Raw genomic sequence first — 27736 nt, forward strand, 5'->3', positions numbered from 1 at the left:
AACTGAGGGGAAAGACCCAAAAACGACTGCAAACCTGAGGGGAGAGACCCGAAAACGACTGCAAACCTGAGGGGAGAGACCCAAAAACGACTGCGAAACTGAGGGGAGAATCAAGTCAAATGGAAGTGAAAGCTGCTTTATCAAACTGAAAAGTCTAAGATCTAAACGAGAAGTTAGTGTTTTTTCTTTTTTAAGTTACTTTGATCTTTTTTTTTCCAAACAAAGCAGTTTCCACACTTCAAACAACAGAAGGAGGAGGAGGGTCTTTATTGTGACTGTACATACAAACAACGTAACAGCTCATTTCAGAAACATCTTTCAATTCTGGTTTCTTCATGACATTCAGCATTATTATCAATACAACCAGTAGGGGGCAGTCAGTGGCAAATCCAAAATTACAGAATGAAATTTAAACACTGTCCAGGCTGAACCCGCCTCTCACCCAGGCTTTGTTTGGGGAACATATATCTTTAATCCTACCTGTGGTTCAGCACGTCATTAGGACACTGGAAGAACGTCATCCTGAACCATGACCCCCCCTCCCCACCCCAACGCACTACAAAACTAAAAACAAAACATTTAATTAGCAACAATTAACACTTTTTTTCACATTTCTGGATGTTGTCACTTGAACTCTCGCTACCTCAGTCCCAATTAATTATTTGTACATATGGTGAGGTTTTAAAGTGGTAAGTTATTTTATACTCAATTTAGTCACTTTTTTACATGAAAAAATTCATCTGAAGATGTCGATGTAAATTGTAGCTGAAGAAGTGGATTGTGGGAAATCCTCATTTCTGGTCCAAGCCACAGTCTTCAAACTCTGCACTCATCTGTGAACAAAAGAAACCGTTACAAACAGAAAATGTTGTAACTTTGACGCCGTAGACGCTGACATTAGTTTACAGGCTAACAGCGCTCATGTGCCTGTTTGCTAATGTTCCAACACGCTCACTGATCAGTTCCTGTTTAGCAGGTAGCGCCTGCCCAGGTTTGATTCCTGTTCACGCTGCCATCCGAGTCTACCCCACTGCACGTATACCGGCCTCAGCGGCCACAGGCTCTGATCCGCTTCACACTACGGAAACCAGAGATAAGCACCGGCACCAACAGGCCTCAGGGCCCAGATAGGAGATAGTTCTACTTCATTTGTGATGAATTTCGTAAAACATCGGCGCAAGAAACTCATGATATTGACGACTGGTGCTACGCTCAGTGTAAACAAGCTAGCTTGTGACATCAAACTGCAGGTTCTTGTGTGTTTGAGATGGGTGGAACAACATAACTGCTGTCATGTGCACAGGAGTATTACATCATCGTAGGCTAACAAAATAACAGCATAATGTTATGGCACATGCTAACATCGTAACAACATGCTAACTTTGTAACAGTGTGCTAACAGCAGAATATTATGACATGCTAACACAACAACAGCATGTTAACATAGTAACAGTGTGCTAACAGCAGAATATTATGACATGCTAACACAACAACAGCATGTTAACATAGTAACAGTGTGCTAACAGCAGAATATTATGACATGCTAACACAACAACAGCATGTTAACATAGTAACAGTGTCTAAAAGCAGAATATTATGACGCACGGCAAAGCAATGACAGCATGCTAACATGATAGCAGCACGTTAACATAAAAACAGTGCACCAACAGCTAATGATGCTAGCACTTTGCAGTTCTGAAATGCAAAGTGAAATGTTTTGACAAATGAATAAAAACACAAGTCAGACTTAAGCTTTGCCACACTTAAGTCACAAATTAGCATGTTGACAAACCAGTTAGCCATTACGGTAACACAGCATGCTTTTTATTTTGCTTCTACCTGAATGTCAAACTGTCCAAGTCCAAGCAGATTGTTTGTCTGAAGGACAAAGACACAAACATTTACAAGGACCATTTCATACTTTTGAAATACTCGCAGTACTCGCGGTACTCACCATGGCATCGATGTCTTGTGGACTGACGTGCTGCTCCAAAGCCTTGTAGACGTTATGAGACATCGGCAACATGTTGTCCTGCAACTGGGATGGATGTCTGGACAAGCCGCACACAGAAAGCGACATTTAATTACGCTAATCCTTGAAGCTGAGCGACAGGAAGTCAAAGCTAATCACCAAAAACAAAAGGTCAATTAACTAACGATGTCAGAGCTACTTAACTGTTTAAGCCAGTTGGTTTTGGTAAGCTGGAACCAGTTTACGTGTTTCTGCTATTCTAATGCTGAATTCAGCTTCATCTCACAAAAAGTGAGGACCAACACCAGTTCCCTGCTAAACTCCTCTGCTTGTGTACTTACACTTCTGAGACGGATATGAGCTCCGTCTTCATGTAGCCGTGTTTCTCCGTGTTCTCCACGTCCATCGGCTCTGGAGCTGCACAGACATCCACATTCAAACTCGGCCTTTAGAACCCAGAACCTTCAGCGTGTTGTTGGGACTTACCCTCCGAGGGTTTGGGGTAGTATTTCCCGAAGGCTTTGTCTTTGGGAATGTCAGGGTAGAGGAAGCGCAGCGGGTTTTCTGGAATATTCTCTGCAGCCATCACCTTGTAGGTGCGGATGATGTCATGCAGAGAAACGGCGCCCAGCTCCTTCTTGGTGTACGGCTCCACCGAGTGGAAGACCGGCTTATCTGAATCCAGACAAAACCAACATACAACCATCAAACGGGACACAAGCTCCAGGTCTGTCATCCACCAGACATCTGGGAATAATTATGTTGGGATGTTTTTGGGAACATCTCCCTTAATCAGGAGTCATGTTTCAGATTTCAACCCAAATAAGCCTGAATTCTAAAAACCAGGATTCTTGGAGCATTTCCACAAACAACATGGAACAGGACCCCCCCCCCCCCCCCCCCCCCCCAAGGGGTCAGAGTTCAGGGTTTTTTTTGTGGGGGGGGGGGGGGGGGGGGGGGTAGGATTGGTTCTGGTGTCTCTGGTGACAGATGCTCAGCAGGTGGAGAGCGCTCACCGTACACATCATGTTCGATCCAGGTGAAGGTGATGGCGCCCTCTCTGCTGCTCTCGCTGAACCTCAGCAAGAAGGTTCCGGGACACTTGTCGCTAAGCAGAACCTTCTCCCGCTCCTTACTGAGGAAGCCCATGATGGACCTGCACACAGACACAGCCTGACCCACTTCAACAATCCGCTCTGCACCACAGAACCAACCAAGCAAAGAAACACAACCTCCAACAGGATTTAGTTTAACTAAATAAATGTAAACAAAATCCAAATTTAGAGCTGAAAATCATCACTTTTCTGTTTGAAGACATTTAGTAAACAAAGAATTTGGACTCCAGCAGCTTGAGAAGAACTTCACATGTCCAAGTTCAGGTTCCACAGGGAAATGAAGGTGGTTCCCACTCAGAACCGGGCCAGGTTCTGTGGACAGTACCGTGGTTTCAGAGGTACTGACCCGTCGTTCCACAGAGACAGCAGGTGTTTTTTAATCAGATCCAGAATCCCCTCGATCCACAACCAGAAGGGGAAAGATTTCTCATTTGCACTTTGCTGCAAGAAAAACAAACAAAAAAAGTTTTAAACGGAACTGATCAGGTTTTATTGATGATCTGTCACAACAATCGATTGAGTGGAAACATTTTAGCATGAAAACAAAAATCGTCTCCCGAGTATATTCTAATGTGTTCTAAGTTCTGGTTCTCACTTTGCAGAACTTGGTCCACTGAATCTGTCCATCCAGGTTCCTCTGAGCTTTGGCGCCTACAAAATAAAAACATTTTGTTTCCACCTTCAGTTTTTTTTTTTTTTAAGTTTCTGAGTGATTCTTAAATTACAGTATGGTTAGTTATTTATGGTTACAGCCCTGTCACAAGTTCAGGATTTAGCCAAACGTATGCCGACCGTATTAAAAACACTGGGCATATGAAGGCGTACGTCAAGTAAGTTATGGGTAAGTTAAGAGCTCGTTGAAACTCGCTGATATACATCGCAATATGCCAAGCACCTTGAAAAATTTTGGGCATGCTGAAAATTTTCAACGTATGCCAGCGTATGAGTCATACATCTCACACATGCGGGATTAAGTTGTAGGTAAGTTATGCGATTTGACACACATTTCTAGTAATTTACTCATAAGTCTAAATATGTCCATTAATGCTGGCCATTGATTGGCTGAAAGCTGCGGTCCTCATACGAACAGACTGTTTCAACCATTCACACACGGAGTAAATATAACGTCTTAATCTGACCTGTTCGTTTCAGGCAGATTCATCATCACAGCCTGACAAAAACTTAACCACATAAAGCCTCCTGACTTTGGAAAACGACATCTGAAAATACTTTAGTTCCTTTGTTGTGGCTGAAGAAACGTAGCGTTTTAAAGCAAATCCCTCTGTGTTTTTCTGTTCCAGGTGCGTTTCTCAGCCTGAGGATGCCAGTGTCACGGTCTGATCGGTCCCCCGTCTGAGCCTATCTGGGGGGTGGGGGACCAATCACACCGCGGGGGGACTGATCAGACCAGGACCGGCTTGTAAAAGTTTAACGAGTCACAGCACTTCATTCATTCACGTCAGCTTTTACCACAGATATCAGTCAACTCATCAGCATTCTGCTTATCATGAAAATAAATCCCACGATCCACCAAGTCTAAAATAAAATATAATAACGTTAAATTACTCCGTTTTGCCTCTGTGTGTTGTGGAGACACCACACGACAACGTATGCACACTGGATAACGTGCGTCAATATTTAAGTGTACCATCTACCAAACAAAAGCATTCTGCCAGTGGTGAAACACAAACCAAGCCAGACTTAACCCTTCTGACCAGCATCATACTGTGCAGTACCAACCCGAACCACTTGGTGGAAACAGGACTGTCAGCATATGTCAGCTAAATCATTGAGGTTTGACAGTGGCATAATTTATTAGACGTACGCCAGCGGTTTTAATACAGTTGTATTACAGTTTAATACGCCGGCTAAACCATGATGGTGTGATGGGGCCATTACAGTCAACGGGCACAAATGTTTTGCCTAAGTGTTTGACGTTTAGGCAGGAAGTCAATGCATCAGATCTTATTGTAACCAACAGCACTTGTTAAAACAAAACAAAAACATTTATTAAAGCTACAGTGTGTAGGATTTAGTGCCATCTAGTGGCGCACTTAGATTGCACTTTGTCATCACTGGCTACAATTGTGTTTCAGTGTGTAGCTTGTTTGGTGATGGAATTTCTGCTCTGTCATGATGATGATCAATAGGTCTGATCCTCCGTTTCACAAAAATAAGCATTCTCAAACTTGTTAGCTTGTGCTAGCAACCAGTAGATAAGGAGAAAAAAATGATTCCTCTTCTTTTTACTTTAGTTTTCCAGCTGTGCTGCCAAATGTGAAAACTGCAATATTTAGTATGTCTCTTTTGGGTATCAACGTGGATGGCGTTACAAGATGGCGGGCTCCATGAGGGGGCCCGCTCCATCTCCAAGGTGATGACATGTGGAGTCGCTGTTCCTGGTAATTACATGCTAATGAACAAGTGGTTATGAATGATATGTGTAATAAATTTTTGCTAATAATCTGCCTTAAATTCTACATACTGTAGCTTTAATTAGAACCAGTTTTTAGGTGGACTGTCCTCATGTGCAATAACTGGAGAAATCCTCCAGGACAATGTGTTCTTCTGGACGCTGGTGGTGGGCCGGTGTGGTGTTCTGGTTCTGACCGAGCAGCTTGTCTTCCAGCATGTTGAGCTGCTCCTGGTTCAGGCCTCGTTTGGTGACTGAGGAGAACTGCCAGCTCAGGACCTCGGACAGCTGAGACCACTTTGCTGGCGGGGGGGACAGGAAGAACTTCAGGTCCTGAGGACACAAAAACCTGTTCAGCGTTTTCTTCATGGGTCAGATGATTAAATATCCTGCAGTGTCACATGTTTCAGATGGCTGATGAATGAGTTACATCAGGGGACGAAGGATCAGCGTGACGCCACATATGGGCGTGTCCATACATTTAAACAGTTTTGTTGGCTGTGTGATGGCTCAACATTTCTTTGTTTGTCTGGTTGTACCTTGGGCTCAGTGGTTAACATGTTGTACCAGAGGATGGAGGCCCAGGCGCTGGGCAGCTGGCAAACATTGGAGATGACCACAACAGGAAGTGACACGGTCTACAACAACAACAACACAAGAACAAATCACAATTTCATGCTGTACATTTACAGCTTCAGGTTTTTTTCAGGATGAGTAAATTAAACTGACATTACCCCAATATGTACAAATTGGCTTGAGACCAGAGGATCCTTGGTTCAAATCCCAGTCTGACTGGAAAAATCACTAAGGGTCCTTGGCCAAGGTCTTTAATCCCCTAGTTGCTCCCAGTGTGTAGTGAGCACCCTCACATCAGGGTGAACGTGAGGCATTATTGTAAAGCACTTTGAGCGTCTGATGCAGATGGAAAATCGCTATATAAATGCAGCCCATTTACTATATTTGAGCAGCTTCTGTCCCCCTCTAGTGGACCATGTGAGCATTTCAGAACTTTATTCAGTCAAAAGGCATTTATAAATGTTAGAGATGCATAATATTTTGACAGGCAGGGCTTTGACTTCTCGGTATTAATGTGTAAAAACGTTGATTTCGAGAGTTTTACAGTTCTTGAGTTTCAGGATGCCGAAGGTTTTGCCATTCAGACGGATGGAAGGACAACACTTTCTCTCAACAAGCACAACTTTTTTTTTATTTCTCTTACATTTGTTTTTTACAGAGTGCAAACTTGCAGTTTGAGATATATTTATATTATATATATATATACACACATACATACATACACACACACACACACACACAGATGCATACACACATAAACACACCCACACATTAAGCATGCTGGTACAAACTACTTTGTGTATTTCTATACATAATACATTTGTTCTCACCAAAATGAGCAATGCGGGTTTACAAACTATTTCAATTCTATTTTTAGGTATAGAAATTTATGAGTTCACATCTTAAAATGTAAAATTGGTAAAATTGTTCACACAAAAACTTTGTGAAATCAGCTTCATTCCCACAATTCTATGGGGTGTCTCGCAGTGGTTTTATTAGTCGGTCACAACTATATTTAAAAAACAAATACTAAATATAATAAATACCTTATTAAAGCCCTCAATGTTGATGATTTAACAGTTTTCTCTGTCTAATAATCACCGCTGACACTGTATCTTCTGGACATTAGAAATAAATTGTATAAAAATTAATTCCTGATCAAAAATTGATGTGTTTTTACAAAAATTATTCACCTCAGTTCACAGTTTGTGATTTTTAATTAAATGTCCTTTTGACTGCTGTTTGAAGAAAACGATTTCACGTTACTTTCATCTAGGGCAAATTAAAAAAAAAATCCTGGCATTTTATAAACAGTGAAATTTGTAAATAAACTTTGGTAGTAATTGTTACTGCTGGTTGTTGTTTTATTATAATGTGAACAGTGTTGTGGTTTTTATTGACAGGTTTTGGACACGAGTCTCTGTTTGGTTCTTTATTGGTTTGTTTGTTTGTCTCACCTCCAGTTTGACGTTGAGTCCACACTGACTGATCTCAGACTCGAAGCTCAGCGAATGAAGCTCCTCTGTGACGATCAACGGACCCTTAAAAAGGAAACTTTTTTTTTACATTTTACACTTTGATATTTTTGTTTGTTTGAACCTGACTGAGTTTTACCTCATTAGTTCGATTTCCGGCGACTTTCTGCTCTTTCAGTTGCTGTTTAGAAAACAAAATCCAGTTAATAACTGTTTATAAGTGACATTTTTGTATCAGCAAAACAAATGAGTTTCACTGTTTGGAAATAAAACATAAAAATTATTTTACCAAATGTCGGAATTCCGCCGCCAGGCTGCCGTTTGATTCCTCCATGTTCAACACTTTTGTGTTTGTTCCCAAAAGGTTGAACTTTCGAAACCTGTTTTCAGAATTAATTAATTAATGTAAAACGAGTCGTGTACACATTAAAAATGTAAATTTAAACATTCTGTGACCATTTTAAAAGTGTGAATTATTTTTAAAAATGTTAATGTAAATTCCTGAAATAGTAACAGTTTTGTTTTGTCATTATTTGATTAGTATGCCCCCGCGACCTAACCCTGGATAAGCGGGTGAAGATGACTTAAACCTGATTATAATACAACTAGAACTGCGTGGAAAAGACTCACAGACAGGAAGAAAAAAACAAATAATAATAGCAATGTGAGTTGTAGCAGAACTGACAGTAATTATGTGAAATAGAAGTAAATTTAAAATGATAAAATGGTCATAAATGAAGCAAAGCATGACAGTCTCTGGGGGGAAAATATATATATACTACCCCTGGCAAAAATTATGGAATCACCGGCCTCGGAGGATGTTCATTCAGTTGTTTAATTTTGTAGAAAAAAGCAGATCACAGACATGACACAAAACTAAAGTCATTTCAAATGGCAACTTTCTGGCTTTAAGAAACACTAAGAAATCAGGAAAAATAATTGTGGCAGTCAGTAACGGTTACTTTTTTAGACCAAGCAGAGGGAAAAAAATATGGACTCTCTCAATTCTGAGGAATAAATTATGGAATCACCCTGAAAATTTTCATCCCCAAAACTAACACCTGCATCAAATCAGATCTGCTCGTTAGTCTGCATCTAAAAAGGAGTGAACACACCTTGGAGAGCTGTTGCACGAAGTGGACTGACATGAATCATGGCTCCAACACGAGAGATGTCAATTGAAACAAAGGAGAGGATTATCAAACCCTTAAAAGAGGGTAAATCATCACACAATGTTGCAAAAGATGTTGGTTGTTCACAGTCAGCTGTGTCTAAACTCTGGACCAAATACAAACAACATGGGAAAGTTGTTAAAGGCAAACATACTGGTAGACCAAGGAAGACATCAAAGCATCAAGACAGAAAACTTAAAGCAATATGTCTCAAAAATCGAAAATGCACAACAAAACAAATGAGGAACGAATGGGAGGAAACTGGAGTCAACGTCTGTGACCGAACTGTAAGAAACCGCCTAAAGGAAATGGGATTTACATACAGAAAAGCTAAATGAAAGCCATCATTAACACCTAAACAGAAAAAACAAGGTTACAATGGGCTATGGAAAAGCAATCGTGGACTGTGGATGACTGGATGAAAGTCATATTCAGTGATGAATCTCGAATCTGCATTGGGCAAGGTGATGATGCTGGAACTTTTGTTTGGTGCTGTTCCAATGAGATTTATAAAGATGACTGCCTGAAGAGAACATGTAAATTTCCACAGTCATTGATGATATGGGGCTGCATGTCAGGTAAAGACACTGGGGAGATGGCTGTCATTACATCATCAATAAATGCACAAGTTTACGTTGATATTTTGGACACTTTTCTTATCCCATCAATTGAAAGGATGTTTGGGGATGATGAAATCATTTTTCAAGATGATAATGCATCTTGCCATAGAGCAAAAATTGTGAAAACATTCCTTGCAAAAAGACACATAGGGTCAATGTCATGGCCTGCAAATAGTCCGGATTTTAAGCCAATTGAAAATCTTTGGTGGAAGTTGAAGAAAATGGTCCATGACAAGGCTCCAACCTGCAAAGCTGATCTGGCAACAGCAATCAGAGAAAGTTGGAGCCAGATTGATGAAGAGTACTGTTTGTCACTCATTAAGTCCATGCCTCAGAGACTGCAAGCTGTTATAAAAGCCAGAGGTGGTGCAACAAAATACTAGTGATGTGTTGGAGCATTCTTTTGTTTTTCATGATTCCGTAATTTTTTCCTCAGAATTGAGTGATTTCATATTTTTTTCCCTCTGCTTGGTCTAAAAAAGTAACCGTTACTGACTGCCACAATTATTTTTCCTGATTTCTTATAGTGTTTCTTAAAGCCAGAAAGTTGCCATTTGAAATGACTTTAGTTTTGTGTCATGTCTGTGATCTGCTTTTTTCTACAAAATTAAACAACTGAATGAACATCCTCCGAGGCCGGTGATTCCATAATTTTTGCCAGGGGTTGTGTATATGGAGGGAGGGAGGGAGAGAGAGGAAGAGAGAGAGAATTTTAACAATCTAAATGAACGTATTTCGAGATGGCTTTGACACGTACCCTTTTTTCTCTGTGACGTCTCTGCGGAGAAGAAACACAAATGTGATTAATTCTGAAAATGTTCAATCGTTTTAAGAAGAAAAAAAAACAGTTAGCATACTTATCAAGTACAGCTTTGACTCTGAGTTGGTAGTTAAACTCCTGCAGCTTCACCAGGAACCTAAAGAAAAAGAAAACAAAGAGTAAAGACCAGGACTGAGACTGAGGTCCAAATGTATATTAGGACACTAAACCATGATTTTGAGTCCAGAATGCAAAATTTCAGGGTAAATGTTTAAAAGCTGCTGAAGAAATGTAAAAACAAACAAACACGTCTTAACAAGGGATCAGAAGTAAGTGGACAGTTTTTGAGGAGCACAGTGACCCGACACGTTACATGTTCAAATAGAAAAGGTTGAATATGTCCAGAGCAGCAGACCCGTGAGGGAAGCCACCAGGACAGATGTGTGATTAAAAAACAAAGAAGCTTCTCTGGCGGGGAGGAGCGGTCACGCTGACACGATGCTGTTCGTTGGCGGTGGTGGAGCCCGGTCTTTACCGTAGTTTGACGGTGATCTGTCCGCCTGTTTTGAGGACCAGAGGTCTCTGTGGGTGTGTGGGCATGCAGGGCTGACGCTCCACCACCAGAGAGCTGCACACAGACACACACACAGTCAGCACCGATCACCACACTGATCACCACCAATAAACGATCAATAACATGCACTGACTTGGTGAGGAGGGTCTTGAGGAGCTCCAGCGCTCGAGCCTCCATAAACTCCTTGTTCTGCGTGATGGGGTCGTTGTCATACGTGAACTTCTGCTCCAACTCCTGCAGCTTCTTCAGGTGCTGACGGACCTGCTGGAGGCTCTCTGCCACCACCGTGAACCTGCAGGCAGCAGGAGGAGCAGGAGGAGCAGCAAAGGATGACAGGGAGGAGGAGGAGCAAAGGATGACAGTGAGGAGGAGCAGCAAAGGATGACAGGGAGGAGGAGCAGCAAAGGATGACAGGGAGGAGGAGGAGCAAAGGATGACAGTGAGGAGGAGGAGCAAAGGATGACAGTGAGGAGGAGGAGCAAAATATGACAGGGAGGAGGAGGAGCAAAGGATGACAGGGAGGAGGAGCAAAGGATGACAGGGAGGAGGAGCAAAGGAACAAAGGATGGTGAAGAGAAGGTGGTGTTGAATTAAACAGAAGAAGTGAAAAACACTGGATAATGTGACATTATCACCTCTGAGGTTTCTGGATTCTGGTTTGGCAGTTTTTGGATAATGGGACATTATCGCCTCTGAGGTCTCTGGATTCTGGTTTGGCAGTTTTTGGATAATGCGACATTATCGCCTCTGAGGTCTCTGGATTCTGGTTTGGCAGTTTTTGGATAATGTGACATTATCGCCTCTGAGGTCTCTGGATTCTGGTTTGGCAGTTTTTGGATAATGTGACATTATCACCTCTGAGGTTTCTGGATTCTGGTTTGGCAGTTTTTGGATAATGTGACATAATCGCCTCTGAGGTCTCTGGATTCTGGTTTGGCAGTTTTTGGATAATGTGACATTATCACCTCTGAGGTTTCTGGATTCTGGTTTGGCAGTTTTTGGATAATGTGACATTATCGCCTCTGAGGTCTCTGGATTCTGGTTTGGCAGTTTTTGGATAATGTGACATTATCACCTCTGAGGTCTCTGGATTCTGGTTTGGCAGTTTTTGGATAATGTGACATAATCGCCTCTGAGGTCTCTGGATTCTGGTTTGGCAGTTTTTGGATAATGTGACATTATCACCTCTGAGGTTTCTGGATTCTGGTTTGGCAGTTTTTGGATAATGTGACATTATCGCCTCTGAGGTCTCTGGATTCTGGTTTGGCAGTTTTTGGATAATGTGACATTATCGCCTCTGAGGTCTCTGGATTCTGGTTTGGCAGTTTTTGGATAATGTGACATTATCGCCTCTGAGGTCTCTGGATTCTGGTTTGGCGGTTTTTGGATAATGGGACATTATCGTCTCTGAGGTCTCTGGATTCTGGTTTGGCGGTTTTTGGATAATGGGACATTATCGTCTCTGAGGTCTCTGGATTCTGGTTTGGCGGTTTTTGAACTGTGGTTCTCACCAGTTCTGCAGCAGGTCTACACAGGCATTGGGTGGACCACCGATGCAGGCGATTTGCTGGCGCTGCTTCCACTCTGGCAACTCCTCATTGATCAGGTCCGAGATTAGAAGGTTGATGACGTGGAGAAGGTCGGCGAGCTGGACCACCACCTCCTGACAGACAGCAGAGGTGACATCACAACATCAACACATCCGTCCATGTCTTACAGATCTCAAAGGAGGCATGGGGGGGGTTATGGACCTGTTGTTTGTGACACGACCCTGAGCCTGTCTGTGCCCAGTGAGACATGCCCACATGGCTCCAGCTCCTCCTCCCTTCAGAAAGAGGGTGTGGCACGCAGGGTGCAATCAAGCCCTCACCTGGCGTTTGGCTTTCAGTTCCAAGCACATCCTGCCGATGGTCAACTTCTCCTTCTGCAGCTCCATCGCCGTAGTTCCGTTTACTTCATTCTCTGCACAAACCACATTTACAGAATGTGAGGTTTTTTACTCAAAGATAGTGTTAAACGAGAAGTCCACCTGCTCAGACGTCAAACACCAGCTCGACGTTTGATCAGGAAACTGATCATTCTGAGATTGATCATCTGCCAAGCAGCAAATGTTCTCAGGCTGACTCCTTAGTCCATCAGCCAGAAGTCAATTTTTACCTCTTAAGGGGACTAAAGGACAAATACAACTCAGCCTCAGTGTACCAGGACCTACACAAAAAGGTATGGTGGCCATCCGGGGAGCAGGAGGAGGAGGAACAAAGGATGACAGAGATGAGCAGGAGCTCTCTGGATTCTGACAAAGGTCAGTTTTTTCGGTTCCCAGTGGTGAAGTCACGATGAGGCAAATGTGAGAGGTCATGTCAGTAAGTGTTAGCCTGCAAAACCGCCTCGACACGTTTGAGCTCAGGGTCATAAACAAACCACAACACATGTCCCCTTTCCACAACAATGTCACTTTTTCTTTGTATTTTCACTTTGTTTGCTGTGTAATTTGCCCAAAACCTCAGAGAAAGTTCTGTGTTTCTGATGGGGACATGCGAGGACTGGCTCCGGATGTAGCATTATTGCATCATATTTTAACCCTTTCGCGCCCTCCCTCAAACAAAACTCACACACACACACACACACACACTCATCTTCAACTGCTTAGTCCAATCCTGGATCGTGGGGGGCTGGAGCCTATCCCAGCAGTCAGAGTGCGAGGCGTGGTACACCCAGGACAGGATGCCAGTCTGTCACAGGGCCAAACAGACAAAAGAAAACATTCACACCCACTCGCAGACCTATGGACAATTTAAAGATTCCAATCCACCTAACTCGCATGTCTTGGATGTGGGAGGAAACCAGAGCACCCGGAGGAAACCCACGCAAACACAGGGAGAACATGCAAACTCCACACAAAAAGGTCACAGAAGGGAATTGAACCCATGACCTTCTCGCTGTGAGGCAACAGTGCTAACCACTAAGCCACCGTGCTGCCTTCAAACAAAGCTGCACTGCCCAATTAGCTCAGAGTCATTTTAGCATTTACAGTAGTTTGTAATACACTTTTAGATGAAACCTGAAATATCAGGAGTTGAAATATTGACAGTAAACTGTCTTAAAGGATCGTAATTTACACACCACTGGAAATATTTTTGCTGCCAGTTGAGATTCTTGTCCAAAATGTTTACAACAATGTGTAAATTTTACTGAATGTTGTGTTATTGTGGTGAATTCTGCAAGAACAAGATGAAGCAAATAAAACTATCAGAATTCAAATCAATCAAGAACTGAAGGAAAAGAAACATTTTCTATGCGGAAAAATGCACATGTGGAAGGCCAGGGGATACGTGTGGAAGGCCAGGGGATACGTGTGGAAGGCCAGGGGATACGTGTGGAAGGCCAGGGGATACGTGTGGAAGGCCAGGAGATACGTGTGGAAGGCCAGGGGATACGTGTGGAAGGCCAGGAGATAGTGTGGAAGGCCAGGGATACGTGTGGAAGGCCAGGGGGACGTGTGGAAGGCCAGGGGATACGTGTGGAAGGCAGGGGATACGTGTGGAAGGCCAGGAGATACGTGTGGAAGGCCGGGGATACGTGTGGAAGGCCAGGAGATACGTGGAAGGCCAGGGGATACGTGTGGAAGGCCAGGGGATACGTGTGGAAGGCCAGGGGATACGTGTGGAAGGCCAGGGGATACGTGGAAGGCCAGGGGATACGTATGGAAGGACAGGGGATAGTGTGGAAGGAGGGGATACGTATGGAAGGACAGGGGACAAGAACTGAAGGAAAAGAAACATTTTCTATGCGGAAAAATGCACATGTGGAAGGCCAGGGGATACGTGTGGAAGGCCAGGGGATACGTGTGGAAGGCCAGGGGATACGTGTGGAAGGCCAGGGGATACGTGTGGAAGGCCAGGGGATACGTGTGGAAGGCCAGGGGATACGTGTGGAAGGCCAGGGGATACGTGTGGAAGGCCAGGGGATACGTGTGGAAGGACAGGGGATACGTGTGGAAGGCCAGGGGATACGTGTGGAAGGACAGGGGATACGTGTGGAAGGACAGGGATACGTGTGGAAGGCCAGGGGATACGTGTGGAAGGCCAGGGGATACGTGTGGAAGGCCAGGAGATACGTGTGGAAGGACAGGGGATACGTGTGGAAGGCCAGGGGATACGTGTGGAAGGCCAGGAGATACGTGTGGAAGGCCAGGGGATACGTGTGGAAGGCCAGGGGATACGTGTGGAAAGCCAGGAGATACGTGTGGAAGGCCAGGAGATACGTGTGGAAGGCCAGGGGATACGTGTGGAAGGCCAGGAGATACGTGTGGAAGGCCAGGGGATACGTGTGGAAGGACAGGAGATACGTGTGGAAGGACAGGGGATACGTGTGGAAGGACAGGGGATACGTGTGGAAGGACAGGAGATACGTGTGGAAGGACAGGAGATACGTGTGGAAGGACAGGAGATACGTGTGGAAGGACAGAGGATACGTGTGGAAGGACAGAGGATACGTGTGGAAGGACAGAGGATACGTGTGGAAGGACAGGGGATACGTGTGGAAGGACAGAGGATACGTGTGGAAGGACAGGGGATACGTGTGGAAGGACAGAGGATACGTGTGGAAGGACAGAGGATACGTGTGGAAGGACAGAGGATACGTGTGGAAGGACAGAGGATACGTGTGGAAGGACAGGGGATACGTGTGGAAGGACAGAGGATACGTGTGGAAGGCCAGGGGATACGTGTGGAAGGACAGAGGATACGTGTGGAAGGACAGAGGATACGTGTGGAAGGACAGAGGATACGTGTGGATGAATGCGTCATGACATCAGCTCATCGGTCTTTGGGTTAAAAGCAGAACAGGTGTGTGAGACAGTCAGAATAAACTTCCTCACCTCTGTTTTTCAATGTGTTACTTTTGAAGTCGTAGTCGTCCTGTAGTTCTTCTAGATTCTTAATGTTCTGATCCACCACCTGACAAAGAGAGTTTTCATTTCTTTTTTAATTTACCAGAATTAAACAAAGACATTAAAATGAGCAGAAGATAAACAGTCCATCCGGTGAGTTCCTCAGAACATCACGGTGTCTATACGCTCGTTAGAGGAAAACAATCACCAACGCTCAGGTGGAAAAATACATACTGCAGTTTTTGAAGTATGTCATGTTTGTTTTTGTACAGGTTAGGGAGGTCCTGTACTCTACTGTGACTTATATATATGTTTTTCCTCTTCAAGAGGCCTTTTTTAACAGGTGCAGTAGGTCAAATCTCTTTAATCGTGACCTTCAGTGTCACTTACGTTGACCTGATTGAACATCATCACCTCATTGTGATCAGAATATCGGCTCAGATTCACTCCAGCAGGAGAAATATTTGCACAAATAGTTTCTAAAGCCTTTCAGAGTTCAGGACAACTTTAGCAGCTGTAACAGGGATTAATTTTACTAATCACCAAAATGACACATTTATCAGAGCCAGAAATGGTCATCAGGTTATTACATTTCTGAACTAATCGTGTGCACTGAAGACTTCTCAGGGACAAAAAGAAGTCATACGAGGTCTGTCCAAAAAGTATCGGACCTTTTTATTTTTTGCAAAAACCATATGGATTTGAATCACGTGTGATTGCATCAGCCAAGCTTGAACCTTCGTGCGCATGCGTAAGTTTTTTCACGCCTGTCGGTTGCGTCATTTGCCTGTGAGCAGGCTTTGAGTGAGCACTGGTCCACCCCTCTCGTGGGATTTTTATTGCGAATAAAATGTCTGAACGATTTGGAGCTTTGCTGCATCAAATTTTTCAGAAACTGTGAGAGACCTCCAGGTGGACACCATTCGGAAAATTTAGATGGGTTTCAGCGACGATTTTATGGGGATTACACAGATTAAGGAGTGCTCCAGCCGGTTTAAAGACCGCCCACAGCGTCTGAGAGCGCGGCCCGCTCCGAGCGCCGATCGACAGGCTCACACCCCGCTCAAATAACCAGATCATTTCCAACATGAAGGCTTTGTTGATCCGGGACGTTGTATAACTTTCACAAAAAAGGCAGAAGTCGTGGACATCAGCACTTTTTCTGCACATTCTACTGTTACAGGAATTTTTTTTCATGGAAAGAGAAGTGGAGGAATGCGCCACCGTGCCGCTCATGGGGCGGGACAAAACCACTTCCGTGTTGGTCTCACAGGACGGCTTTCAGACGGCTTCCGGTTGCTTTTCAGTCGTGTGAGTATCCGAGAAACTGAGCATGAGCTGGACATGCCCCAATATGTCCTGTGAGGCTTCATCACGGCGGTGCTTTGCGCCATGCAGCTCCGCCGCGACGCGTGGAGTTCCTCCGCATGTCTGTCTCAATGTGCCGAAAAAGTGCTGATGTCCACCTCTTCCGCAATTCCTGTGCTAGTCAGACGACATACCGGATCAAGACAGCGTCCAGTTTAGAATTGAACGGCACATTCCACTGTTACAGGAGTTTTTGTCATGGAAAGAGGAGCGGAGGAACTCCGCGCGTCGCGGTGGAGCCGCATGGTGCAAAGCAACGCTGTGATGAAGCCTCACAGGACATGTTGGGGCATGTCCAGTTCATGCTCAATTTCTCGGATATTCACACAACTGAAAAGCAACCGGAAGCCGTCTGAAAGCCACCTGAAAGCTGTCCTGTGAGACCAACACAGAGGTGTGCGGCACGGTGGCGCAATCCTCCGCTTCTCTTTCCATGAAAAAAACTCCTGTAACAGTGGAATGTGCCGAAAAAGTGCTGATATCCACGCCTTCTGCCTTTTTTGTGAAAGTTAGACGACGTCCCGGATCAACAAAGCCTTCACGTTGGAAATGATCTGGTTGTTTCAGCGGGGTTTCAGCCTGTCGATCGGTGCTCGGAGCGCGCCGCGCTCTCAGACGCTGTGGGCGGTCTTTAAACCGGCTGGAGCACTCCTTAATCTGTGTAATCCCCATAAAATCGTCCCTGAAAGCCAACAGAATTTTCCGAATGGTGTCCACCTGGAGGTCTTTCACATTTTCTGGAAAAATTTGATGCAGCAAAGCTCCAAATCGTTCAGACATTTATTCGCAATAAAAAGGTCCGATACTTTTTGGACAGACCTCGTATTTCATCAAAATCACTACAATCAAAGTTTACCATTTGCGGCTCCTGATAATAAATAATAAGAATAAAATTCAGAGCTCCACAGCCAAACAGACTAAATAAAGATCATGTGACCTGCAGATTGGAGCAAGGACAGAACTTATAAACTCTGGAACTACATGACTTCCACGTTTGAAACACTTGTGGGCATTTGCAAAAAAAATATTTTTTTTTCTAAAATATTTCACTTTTTCCTCCTTTATGGTTTTTGTCATTATAACTCTGTTGTGCTGCACAAAATACTTTTTTTCTTTTTTGAGTTCTTTGTTCTTCTCACCATGTGTGTGTGTTTTGTTTCCAGAGGTGCCGGACTTGCAGGTGCAGTGAAAAAATAACTACAAATGACAAAAGGGGAAAAACAAAACAAAACAAAAACACCCAGAAACTACTCAGGGTTCCAAACCTTTAGACCAGGACAGACCAGAACCCGCCGAATATGGTGGCACCCTGACAATAATGACGAGCAGGTGAGAGACGCGGTAAATAACAATGAGCGATACTTTGAACCAGAACCGACCCCACTGACAGGTGAAGGCTGCTGACATCAGGCGGCAGTAAACCACATCTAAACCACATGTGGTTCCAGACGGTTTCTAATATGACTTTTCCTTCAACTGCTAACATCCAGGTAGCAACAAACCTCTCTGCCAGGTCCATGCACTACGCTGTTCTGACCACGTGGCCTAGCTAGCATGCAGCCAGTGATGAGCACTGTTCAGCTAATCCAATAACCGATAATTATCAAAGATAATGTTTCTGTTAGCTGATTAGCTTTTCAGATAAGTTTTAAAACCATCATCAGACCAATTATCTTCTGATAAATTTAGTTCCAATAACTTTTAGCACGCTAGCACTTTTTTACATAGCTAGCAACGTTGAAAGGCATTTATAATCCATTTTGCTCCTGTCTGCTATGTATTTTGCAGCAGTGAGGAAGCTAAGAGGAGCTAAGCTCAACTCTGCCCCCAGCAGAGGAAGCCTGGCCGCCAGACTGCCACAAAAAAAAAAAGAAAAAAAAAAGAAAAAGAAAACTCAATACTCTTTAACACTATACAGTGGTCCAGCCATGAGGCAGAGGTCTTGAAATGGAAAGAGGGTTGACTTATGGCTTTGATTTATAAATCAAATTATTCCAGATAGAACAACTACATTAATGTAAACTCTTAAAATGTACAAAGTGGATATATAACACATATCTGTTCATTTTAAAATAATGCACCAATTCTGAAGATTTGAGCATTAACACACAGATGCCCAAAGGGATTATGGGTAAATTTAGCCTCCGCTCATACTGATTGGTTGACTAATTCATTCTATGTAAAAATCAACACGTGAATCAATGTAACGTGTGTGCTGGTGTTTACAAATAAATGTGCTTTTGTACAATATATCATTTTTTTCCATTTGTGTTAAAAAAAGGCATTTGCCAAGCCGAAAAGTCTGTTAAATTATGATTCAGGCTGTGTGATATAACCGGAGTCAAAATGCACAGAACACTGCCATCTATTGGTGACCCGTTATATCACAGTGTTGTCGACCACAGGATTTTAAAATGATCTGTAGGTTTCTAAAACCTGAGAGACCCCACACGTGGAGATAAAAAAATCATCGATCTGACAGGTTTGGCCGTACAGTGTGTGGTGTTCAGCCACACGTTAAAAACAACACACACCACACACGAACAGATTTCATACATGAACATTCTCAGGTCAAACAGGAAATCTTGCAAAATCTATTGGGATTAAACATGGCTTCAGAGTAAACAAACGGAGATACTGTGTGGACTATTTAAAACAGAGGAAAAACAACACAAAAAGAAAAAGGTGTTCTTTAAAGGAGTGGAGACAGCGCAAACACCAGACATCTGGTAAGTCAGAACAGCTGTTTTGACTTTATTTTCCGTGCGTCCGTCACCTCGCTTTCTGATTGGCTGCACGTCACATTCAGCAGGCTGCTCGTTTGTGGTCGGAGGACAAACACACACAGCGATATCGGGCCAAAAAATCCACCATGTTGAATATCCCCGATTTGCGATCAGAGCGCTCCTGACGTCCTTCCGAACAGATCAGAGTGCTCTGAACACACCACACACAGCAGGAATATCTGATAAGATTATCTTTAGCATCATCACGATTGTCGGGGCATCCTTAAGATTGTCGGAAGGGGAAGATCGGGTCCGATATCGGCCAAATTATCTTGCTGTGTGAACCCGGCTTAACAGATCCATTGTTATGATGCCTCACGGAGCAACTGATTGATCCGTTGTTATGACACTGCACGGAGCGACTAACCGATCGGATGTTATGATGCCTCACAGAGCGACTAATTAATGCGTTGTTATAACACTGCAACATTCAACAACCAAAATACCAACATTCTGGGTGCAATGAACATGTTTTCACTAATATTTGATTTCTTTGTGCGACTGACATCGTTATTCAAGCATTCAAAAGGCGATTCCTGTCGCCACACAACTCCAACCACACACAAGAAAGTTTTTTGACAGTTCTTGTTATTGAAAGAAACTGCATCTCCCTAACCCGACAGAGTTGTGACATCATCACGCATGCACTTAGGCGCTGTGTAGCAGGATCTTGAAAATCCCCCATTACAGTTTAACAGATTTTTTGGGTTTACAAATGCCTTTTTTTTTCTTTTTTTTGCAAATTAAAAAAATGACATTTTACAAAAGCACAATTATTTGTAAACACCAACACACATTACATTGATTCACTTGTGTTGGTTTTTACATAGAATTAATTAGTCAACCAATTAGTATGAGCGAAGGCTAAATTTACCCATAATCGCTTTGAGCATCTGTGTGTTAATGTTCAAATCTTTAGAATTAGGCATTAGTTTAAAATGAACAGATATGTGTTATATATCACTTTGTGCATTTTAAGAGTTTACATTAATGTAGTTGTTCTATCTGGATTAATTTGATTTATAAATCAAAACCATAAGTCAAACCTGCTTTCCATTTCGAGATGTCTGCCTCATGGCTGGACCACTGTATGCTGTCAAGTTAAATGACGCTTCCCTGCAGCAGTGGACAGGGCGCACAAAGACTAAATGCTGACTTAATGGCTGTGTTTGGGTTTGTGATCGGTTTTGATTGTATTAAAAGCTTTGGCAGTGTTTAAACTCAAAATCAGCTTGTTAGTAGCTGTAAGGGAGACAAAATTGAAAGTTATCGGTTAGCTGTAACTTCCGATAAATTTTTAGGCAGTTTATCGGTTCAGCATTATAAAAGATAACTTTTCATTTAACTGATTAGCACTTATCGAAGCTAACGTTTTGGTTAGCTGTGCCCACCACTGCATGCAGCTAACTCAACAACAGGCATGTTGAGTTCATTTTCAGATCATTTATCCTCATCAGATTCCTTCTGGTGACATTAAGCAGCTATCAACTTAATGGATTTATTTTTTTAAATCATCTTTCAGGTACAATTTTAAAAGGTTTTTGTTGGATATAATTCACCTGATTTATTAAAACAGTCTACAAAAAGTTGCCGCATTGCCAAACATCAAGCTCCGCCTACTCAGGAGGATTTGTGAATAAATGTTACATGTTTGTTCACAGCATTACGTCAGCGCTGCAGGGTATTTCTGTTGCCATAGTAACGGGAAGCAGACGGCATCTCACCTGGACTTTGTCTTTTATCTCCTTCACCTTGTTGTCCAGCTTCTTCTTCTCCATCACCATCGCCGACCCTGAGTCCTGACCTTCCTCCTGCAGGAATTTTGAACAATTCAGTCTGAAAACATGCACAAATGTATTATCTATGTCACACACAAATGACTTCAACAACACGCGTCCATGTGGCCACAGTTTTTTCAGGGTTCTTATGAAATTTAGGCCGAAGGTTGACAAACGACAACGTCTTAAACAATGTCGCTTTATATTAAAATAAAGCTGGAGGATGAATGAATGATGGATCAATGGAAGCTAGCTGGATAGATGAATGGAATAATGGATGAAAGATGGATTAATAGAATGATGAAACAATGGATGAATGGATTGTTGGACCAGGCACGGGAATGAGACATCCTGAAAAATCCTGAAAGTCGGCCGAGGGTCTGGGACCTGCTGTAGGAGCTCCTGGGTTTTATTCTGACAGCCAAGCAGACACTTGAAAAGAAATCAGGAATACTTTGTCCACATTGTCCAAAATAATCTGGAATTCAGGAAAAAAAAAAGTCCTGAAAATTCTCGTCTGGTTGGATAAGTAGAAGATTGGATGAATGATGGATCAAGGGCTGGACTGATGGATGAATGAATGATAGACTGTTAGACATATGGATGGAGCAAGCGGCAGCTAGACGGAAGGATGAATGGATAATGAATGGATGAGTGCATGCTTCCATTTGTGCGTGTATGAACACATCTAGCAGAAACAGAACACTGAAGAGAATGAATCAAAGGGAATCATCTATTCAGAAAAAGACTGAATTTTTTGGAACATGTCACTACAGTGACACCTAGTGGCTAGATGCACGTTTATTAGGAAAGAATCCATTTTTTAAAATGTGACGTTAAAATGTGCTCTTGGATCTGGTGTGTGATTCTCTATGGACTGTGCACATCTGCATGGTTTTAAGTAAATTTGTTTTAATATATATTGTTTTATAAGTTTACATGACAAAGGATTTGATTTTGATTTTAAAGGGGAGCTCTTTGACATTTTATTAAGTATAGAAATATATAAATTAAACTGTTGAAGATTTTACACGGTAAAGAGAAAAAAAATTTCAATACTCAGAAAAAAGGAAAATCCACCAACAGACACAAAAACAAGTCGGTATTAAAACTAATAATAAGTTCACTAGTTTAATGAAAACAAAAATACGACATGAATATTACAGAACAATTTGGCTGCACAAGTCAAAATAACTCATAACCCCTGAGCACCACATGAAGCTCTGCCCTCATGTGGCTTTAAACAGGGGCAAACAAAGGTGATGGTGCTACACCTCAAAAGCAGTATCAACCTCAGTATGCACATTAGCAGTGGGACACCAAAGATACTCAAGTTTTATTTATGTACTTAAAAATAAAATAAAATCAGGTTATTAAAACAGGCTCTTACTTTGGTGCTGATGGCACTGGCCAGGATCTTCTGCTCCTCCTTTAGGTTCCTGGAGATGATCATAGCCATGTGGACAGGATCTTCCTGAAACCGATCCTGACAACACCATCAAAATCTGTGTCAGTTTGAGCAGTTTATTTTCATTTATTTCTGACTTCGGCATCATGAACTGCAGTTTTACTTTACTGAATCAGTAAATGCATTTTCACACCAGGAACACACTGTGGTTCCACAAAATTATCTTCGATATTCTCGAGATTTTTTGAGAAAAGGTGAATAAACACAACATCCAACACACACGGTTAAATGTATGCAGATGTTATAGGGGCTCCGCCCCCTCCCACCAGTCCTAACTGTGTTCCTGCAGCTGAAGAAGTTGCACGAAGCAGATTTTACTATTGTCACTGGAAACACGCATATGTGTTTAATTCCAGATGTAAATGATGAATTTGAGCTCAGGACCAGAACCAGATCAAACGGCTCCCTCTGCAGGTGCACTCCAGAGGAACAGAATATGCAAAAGCCATTTGAGCCTTTCCCGTTTTTGGAATATTATGGTCATTGGACATTTTGCGGTGGTAAAATCCTCTCTTTGGAATGACGGCTTCCTGGTGTGTGAGACAGATTTAAATACATAATACAGATGCAGTGGATCTGCACTGTCCAAACTTTGGACCACAGACATTGTGCTCTGACCTGCAGGTTCCGCTTGATCTTGCGGATGTTGTGCTGCAACAGAAAGTTGTTCTCCAGAGCAAAGCGACTGTGCTGATCATCCAGCTGGGCCAAGAGCTCGTGGAACCGGACCGTGGCCAGTGAGTCCTGCATCGCTACCATGTCCCTGAGGAGGCGGAGACAAAGAAAGAGAGTTTTGGCACCAGACCAAGAGTGTCAAACAGGTGCAGCGACTTTATGCTAGACTGACAAAATGCAGGGCCAATATTGACATTGGTATGAAAAACTTCAACCTTCCAGCTTTCTATCCAGCCATAAATTTATTTCCTAGACATATGCTTTGACCATTTTCTTTGCTGATAAAATGTTTTTTGGGACACCGATATATATATATATATATATATATATATATATATATATATATATATATATATATATATATATATATATATATATATATATATATATATATATATATATATATATACACACACACACACACACACACACACACACACACACACACACACAAAACCCCAATTCCCAAGTCCATAATATAATCACAAAATTCAGAGAATCTGGAGAACTTTCTAGACAAACGACAAGGCCGAAAACCAACATTGAATGCCCGTGACCTTTGATCCCTCAGTCGGCACCGCATTAAAAACCAACATCATTGTGTAAAGGATCTCACCGCGTGGGCTCAGGAAGACTTCAGAAAACCATTGTCAGTTAACACAGTTCATCGCTACATCTACCATGCAAAGTGAAAGTCATACATCATCAACATCCAGAAATGCCGCTGCCTTCTCTGGGCCCGAGCTCATTTGAAATGGACAGATGCAAAGTGGAAAAGTGTGCTGTGGTCTGATGAGTCCACATTTCAAATTGTTTTTGGAAATCATGGACGTCGTGTCCTCTGGACAAAAGAGGAAAAAGACCATCCAGATTGTTACCAGCACAAAGTTCAAAAGCCAGCATCTGTGATGGTATGGGGGTGTGTTAGTGCCCATGGCATGGACAACTTACACATCTGTGATGGCACCATCAATGCTGAAAGGTACATCCAGGTTTTGGAGCAACACATGCTGCCATCCAAGCAACGTCTTTTTCAGGGACGTCCCTGCTTATTTCAGCAACAACAATAACATATGCCACATTCTACATGTGTTACAACAGCGTGGCTTCGTAGTAAAAGAGTGCGGGTACTAGACTGGCCTGTCTGCAGTCCAGACCTATCGCCCATTGAAAATGTGTGGCGCATTATGAAACGCAAAATATGACATGGAGACCCCGGACTGTTGAACAACTGAAGTCGTACATCAAGCAAGAATGGGAAAGAATTCCACCTACAAAGCTTCAACAATTAGTGTCCTCAGTTCCCAAACACTTACTGAGTGCTGTTAGAAGGAAAGGTGATGTAACACAGTGGTAAACATACCACTGTCGCAGCTTTTTTGAAATGTGTTGCAGGCATCCATTTCAAAATGAGCAAATATTTGCACAAAAACAATAAAGTTTATCAGTTTGAACATTAAATGTCTTTGTGGTGTATTCAATTGAATATAGGTTGAAGAGGATTTGAAAATCATTGTATTCTGTTTTTATTTACATTTTACACAACGTCTCAACTTTATTGGAATTGGGGCTGTACACACACACACACACACACACACACACACACACACACACACACACACACACACACACACACACACACACACACACACACACACACACACACACACACACACACACACACACACACACACACACACACACACACACACACACACCATATCATGAACAATTATAGCGGCACTGAAAGAATAAAACACCACTTAACAAGCTACAGCAGAGGTAGTCTTCCCTGCAATGACAATATTTATGAGCTTCAGCTTAATATTAGTAATAAAGCTTGTAGCAACAACGCCTAAAGCTCCAAAATGATTCACAAGTAGATCTAATAAATGTTTTAAAATAGTTCTTCCAACACAAAACTCACCATGTGCCTACAAACAAGCCACTTATTATTATTATTATTATTATTGTATCTGCTTATATGCTGGAATAAGGGATAGAGCTCTTCAAATTATTGTTTGTTACCTTCCATTTCAATCATACACACAGGTGAAATGTTTGTCCACAGCCTTTGAACTGGTGATTTGTGCAGTTTATAGCTGCACATGAAGGCATTTTTTTCATTTTTTACAAAATCACAAAGGATAATTGCATGCGCCTGGTTAAAGATCAATAGAAAAGACTGTTCAGGAGCGAAACATCGGAGTGGTAATATGGCGGCCGGTTTGCTTCAAAAATATTGGCCAATGAGCGATCCAGTGTTATAAAGGTTAGCTAAAGGTTGATAAGGTTAGACCTTACTTGCGTGACGCGCCTTGAGGCAACTTTGTTTTGATTTTATGTTATATAAATGAAAATAAATTGAAATAAATTCAAATATACAGATCAGTGGTTTGACCCCATTTCTTCTAGTGGTCAAAGTGTTGGGCTTGAGACCAGAGGATCTTCATTTCAAATCCCAGCCTGACCGGAAAATCACTAAGGGCCCTTGGACAAGGTCTTTAATCCCCTAGTTGTTCATGGTGTGTAGTGAGCGCCTTGTATGGCAGCACCCTGACATTGGGGTGAATGTGAGGTATTGATATGTAAAGCACTTTGAGTGTCTGATGCAGATGGAAAAGCGCGATATAAATGCAGCCCATTTACCATTTATTTCATTATTATCAGTCCCCATTTTGCTCCATTTCGCTAAAAAAAGTACTCAATTGAATAATATTTGCAGTCAGTCTGTGCTATTACGCTATGTTTTACCCCCATTTTGTTATTATCAGTACCCATTTTGCTTAAAAAATTAAATAAACTACTTAAGTGAATCATATTTGGAGTCAGTCTGGGTCAGTCTGCTCCATTTTACCCCTTTTTGTGATTATCAGGCTCCATTTTGTATTTTAGTATAGCCACAGATCCGATACCAGAGTATGATGTTGGCTTTCTTTGGACAAGAATCAAAAATCCAGGTTTGTTACGGAGTGAAAATGGCCACAGTAACAACAGGTGGAATGTAAAGTTCTCAACAGTCCAGTCAGTTTAGGTTCAAACCCCCAACTGTGGTCATGAACTCTGCACTGTGACTGAAGCAATGACCTCACAATACTGGTGGCAGGGTCTCTGGACTCAGTGTTCACATGTGGATGACTGACAGACAGACAGCTGTACCAAGATGATTAAAAGAGATACAACCTCTGGCAACAGCAACTTACCAATCAACGCTCTCAATCCACCTGCTCAGGTACTGTCGGATGTCCATCGGAAAGCAGTCATCGTACAGCTGGTCCACCTGCTCCAGGTACTTGGAGTCCAGCTGCTGAAGCTGGCACCACTGCGCCATCTATCGGTGGACAGGGTTAATGATGATAGTCAGAGAGCTGAGAGACTCAATCTAGAAGAAAACAGACCCTGACCTATTAAATACAGATTTAAAAAGTTAAAGTAAGACTGCAGGTTTTGGAGTGAACCGCAAACCACCGTCAAAAGATTGAGGTTTACTGAAATACACCTTGACAATAGGAGTTAGTTAAACAAAAAAAAACATTAAAACGAGATATTTTGGTTAATGAAAAAGTTAAAGTAGTTCTATAAGAGCGTTTGGGATAATTCAGTGAACGAGAACATGTTTTAAGCCTACCTTTTATTGTGAATAAATGTCACTTATCCCTAAAAGCGATCTCGGGTCCTTAAATATTTTTTTATTTTTGCTTAAATGTGAAGCTACATTATCTGCCGAGCAGCTAGCATAAGCTGCTGTCTGCACACAAGTCCCAGGAAGCTGCTTCATCCAATCACCGCACAGGACTTCTCATCCGTGCCCGCCCTTTGCCCTTAACAGCCAATCAGATTCATGGAAACACGGAGCTGTTGTGACATTCAGCGAGTCGACTCATAAACACACAAACAAAAATGTTTCTCATGAAATCAGCCACATGTAAGCGTGAAATAGAAACACGGAACTGCTGTGTATTCACCCCAATCCGGATGTTACATACGTGCGTGTCTAAGCGACTTCTTAAATCACCAAAAGAAAAAAGATTGTTTCAGGGAGGAGGGGGGAAAGCCAGTAAACGGAACAGCCCGCAGACACCACGTGTTTTCA

General features: G+C 42.5%; 1 protein-coding gene across 2 annotated transcripts; it reads right to left on the reverse strand.

Moving 5' to 3' along the window:
• Nucleotides 1-251: 251 nt before the first annotated feature.
• Nucleotides 252-27427, reverse strand: LOC117518150 (signal transducer and activator of transcription 1-alpha/beta-like). 2 transcript variants are annotated; one of them, XM_034179211.1, is made up of 25 exons: nt 27272-27427; nt 26847-26974; nt 23587-23731; nt 22891-22986; nt 21447-21533; nt 15557-15635; nt 12548-12639; nt 12189-12340; nt 10811-10969; nt 10639-10731; nt 10201-10260; nt 10101-10121; nt 7841-7931; nt 7691-7732; nt 7534-7617; nt 6040-6138; nt 5698-5833; nt 3683-3738; nt 3434-3528; nt 2989-3128; nt 2459-2647; nt 2314-2389; nt 1955-2051; nt 1840-1878; nt 252-833 (listed from the first exon to the last, which is right to left on the reverse strand). In XM_034179211.1, exons 2-25 carry the CDS (start codon nt 26972-26974, stop codon nt 792-794), a joined length of 2298 nt encoding a protein of 765 aa, XP_034035102.1. In that variant the 5' UTR covers nt 27272-27427; the 3' UTR covers nt 252-791. The 2 variants fall into 2 exon arrangements, with proteins under 2 accessions (XP_034035102.1, XP_034035108.1); XM_034179217.1 differs by lacking the exon at nt 1840-1878.
• Nucleotides 27428-27736: the final 309 nt, after the last annotated feature.

This window comes from Thalassophryne amazonica, chromosome 1 (assembly GCF_902500255.1).
Source record: "Thalassophryne amazonica chromosome 1, fThaAma1.1, whole genome shotgun sequence".
In the NCBI taxonomy this organism is placed as follows: domain Eukaryota; kingdom Metazoa; phylum Chordata; class Actinopteri; order Batrachoidiformes; family Batrachoididae; genus Thalassophryne; species Thalassophryne amazonica.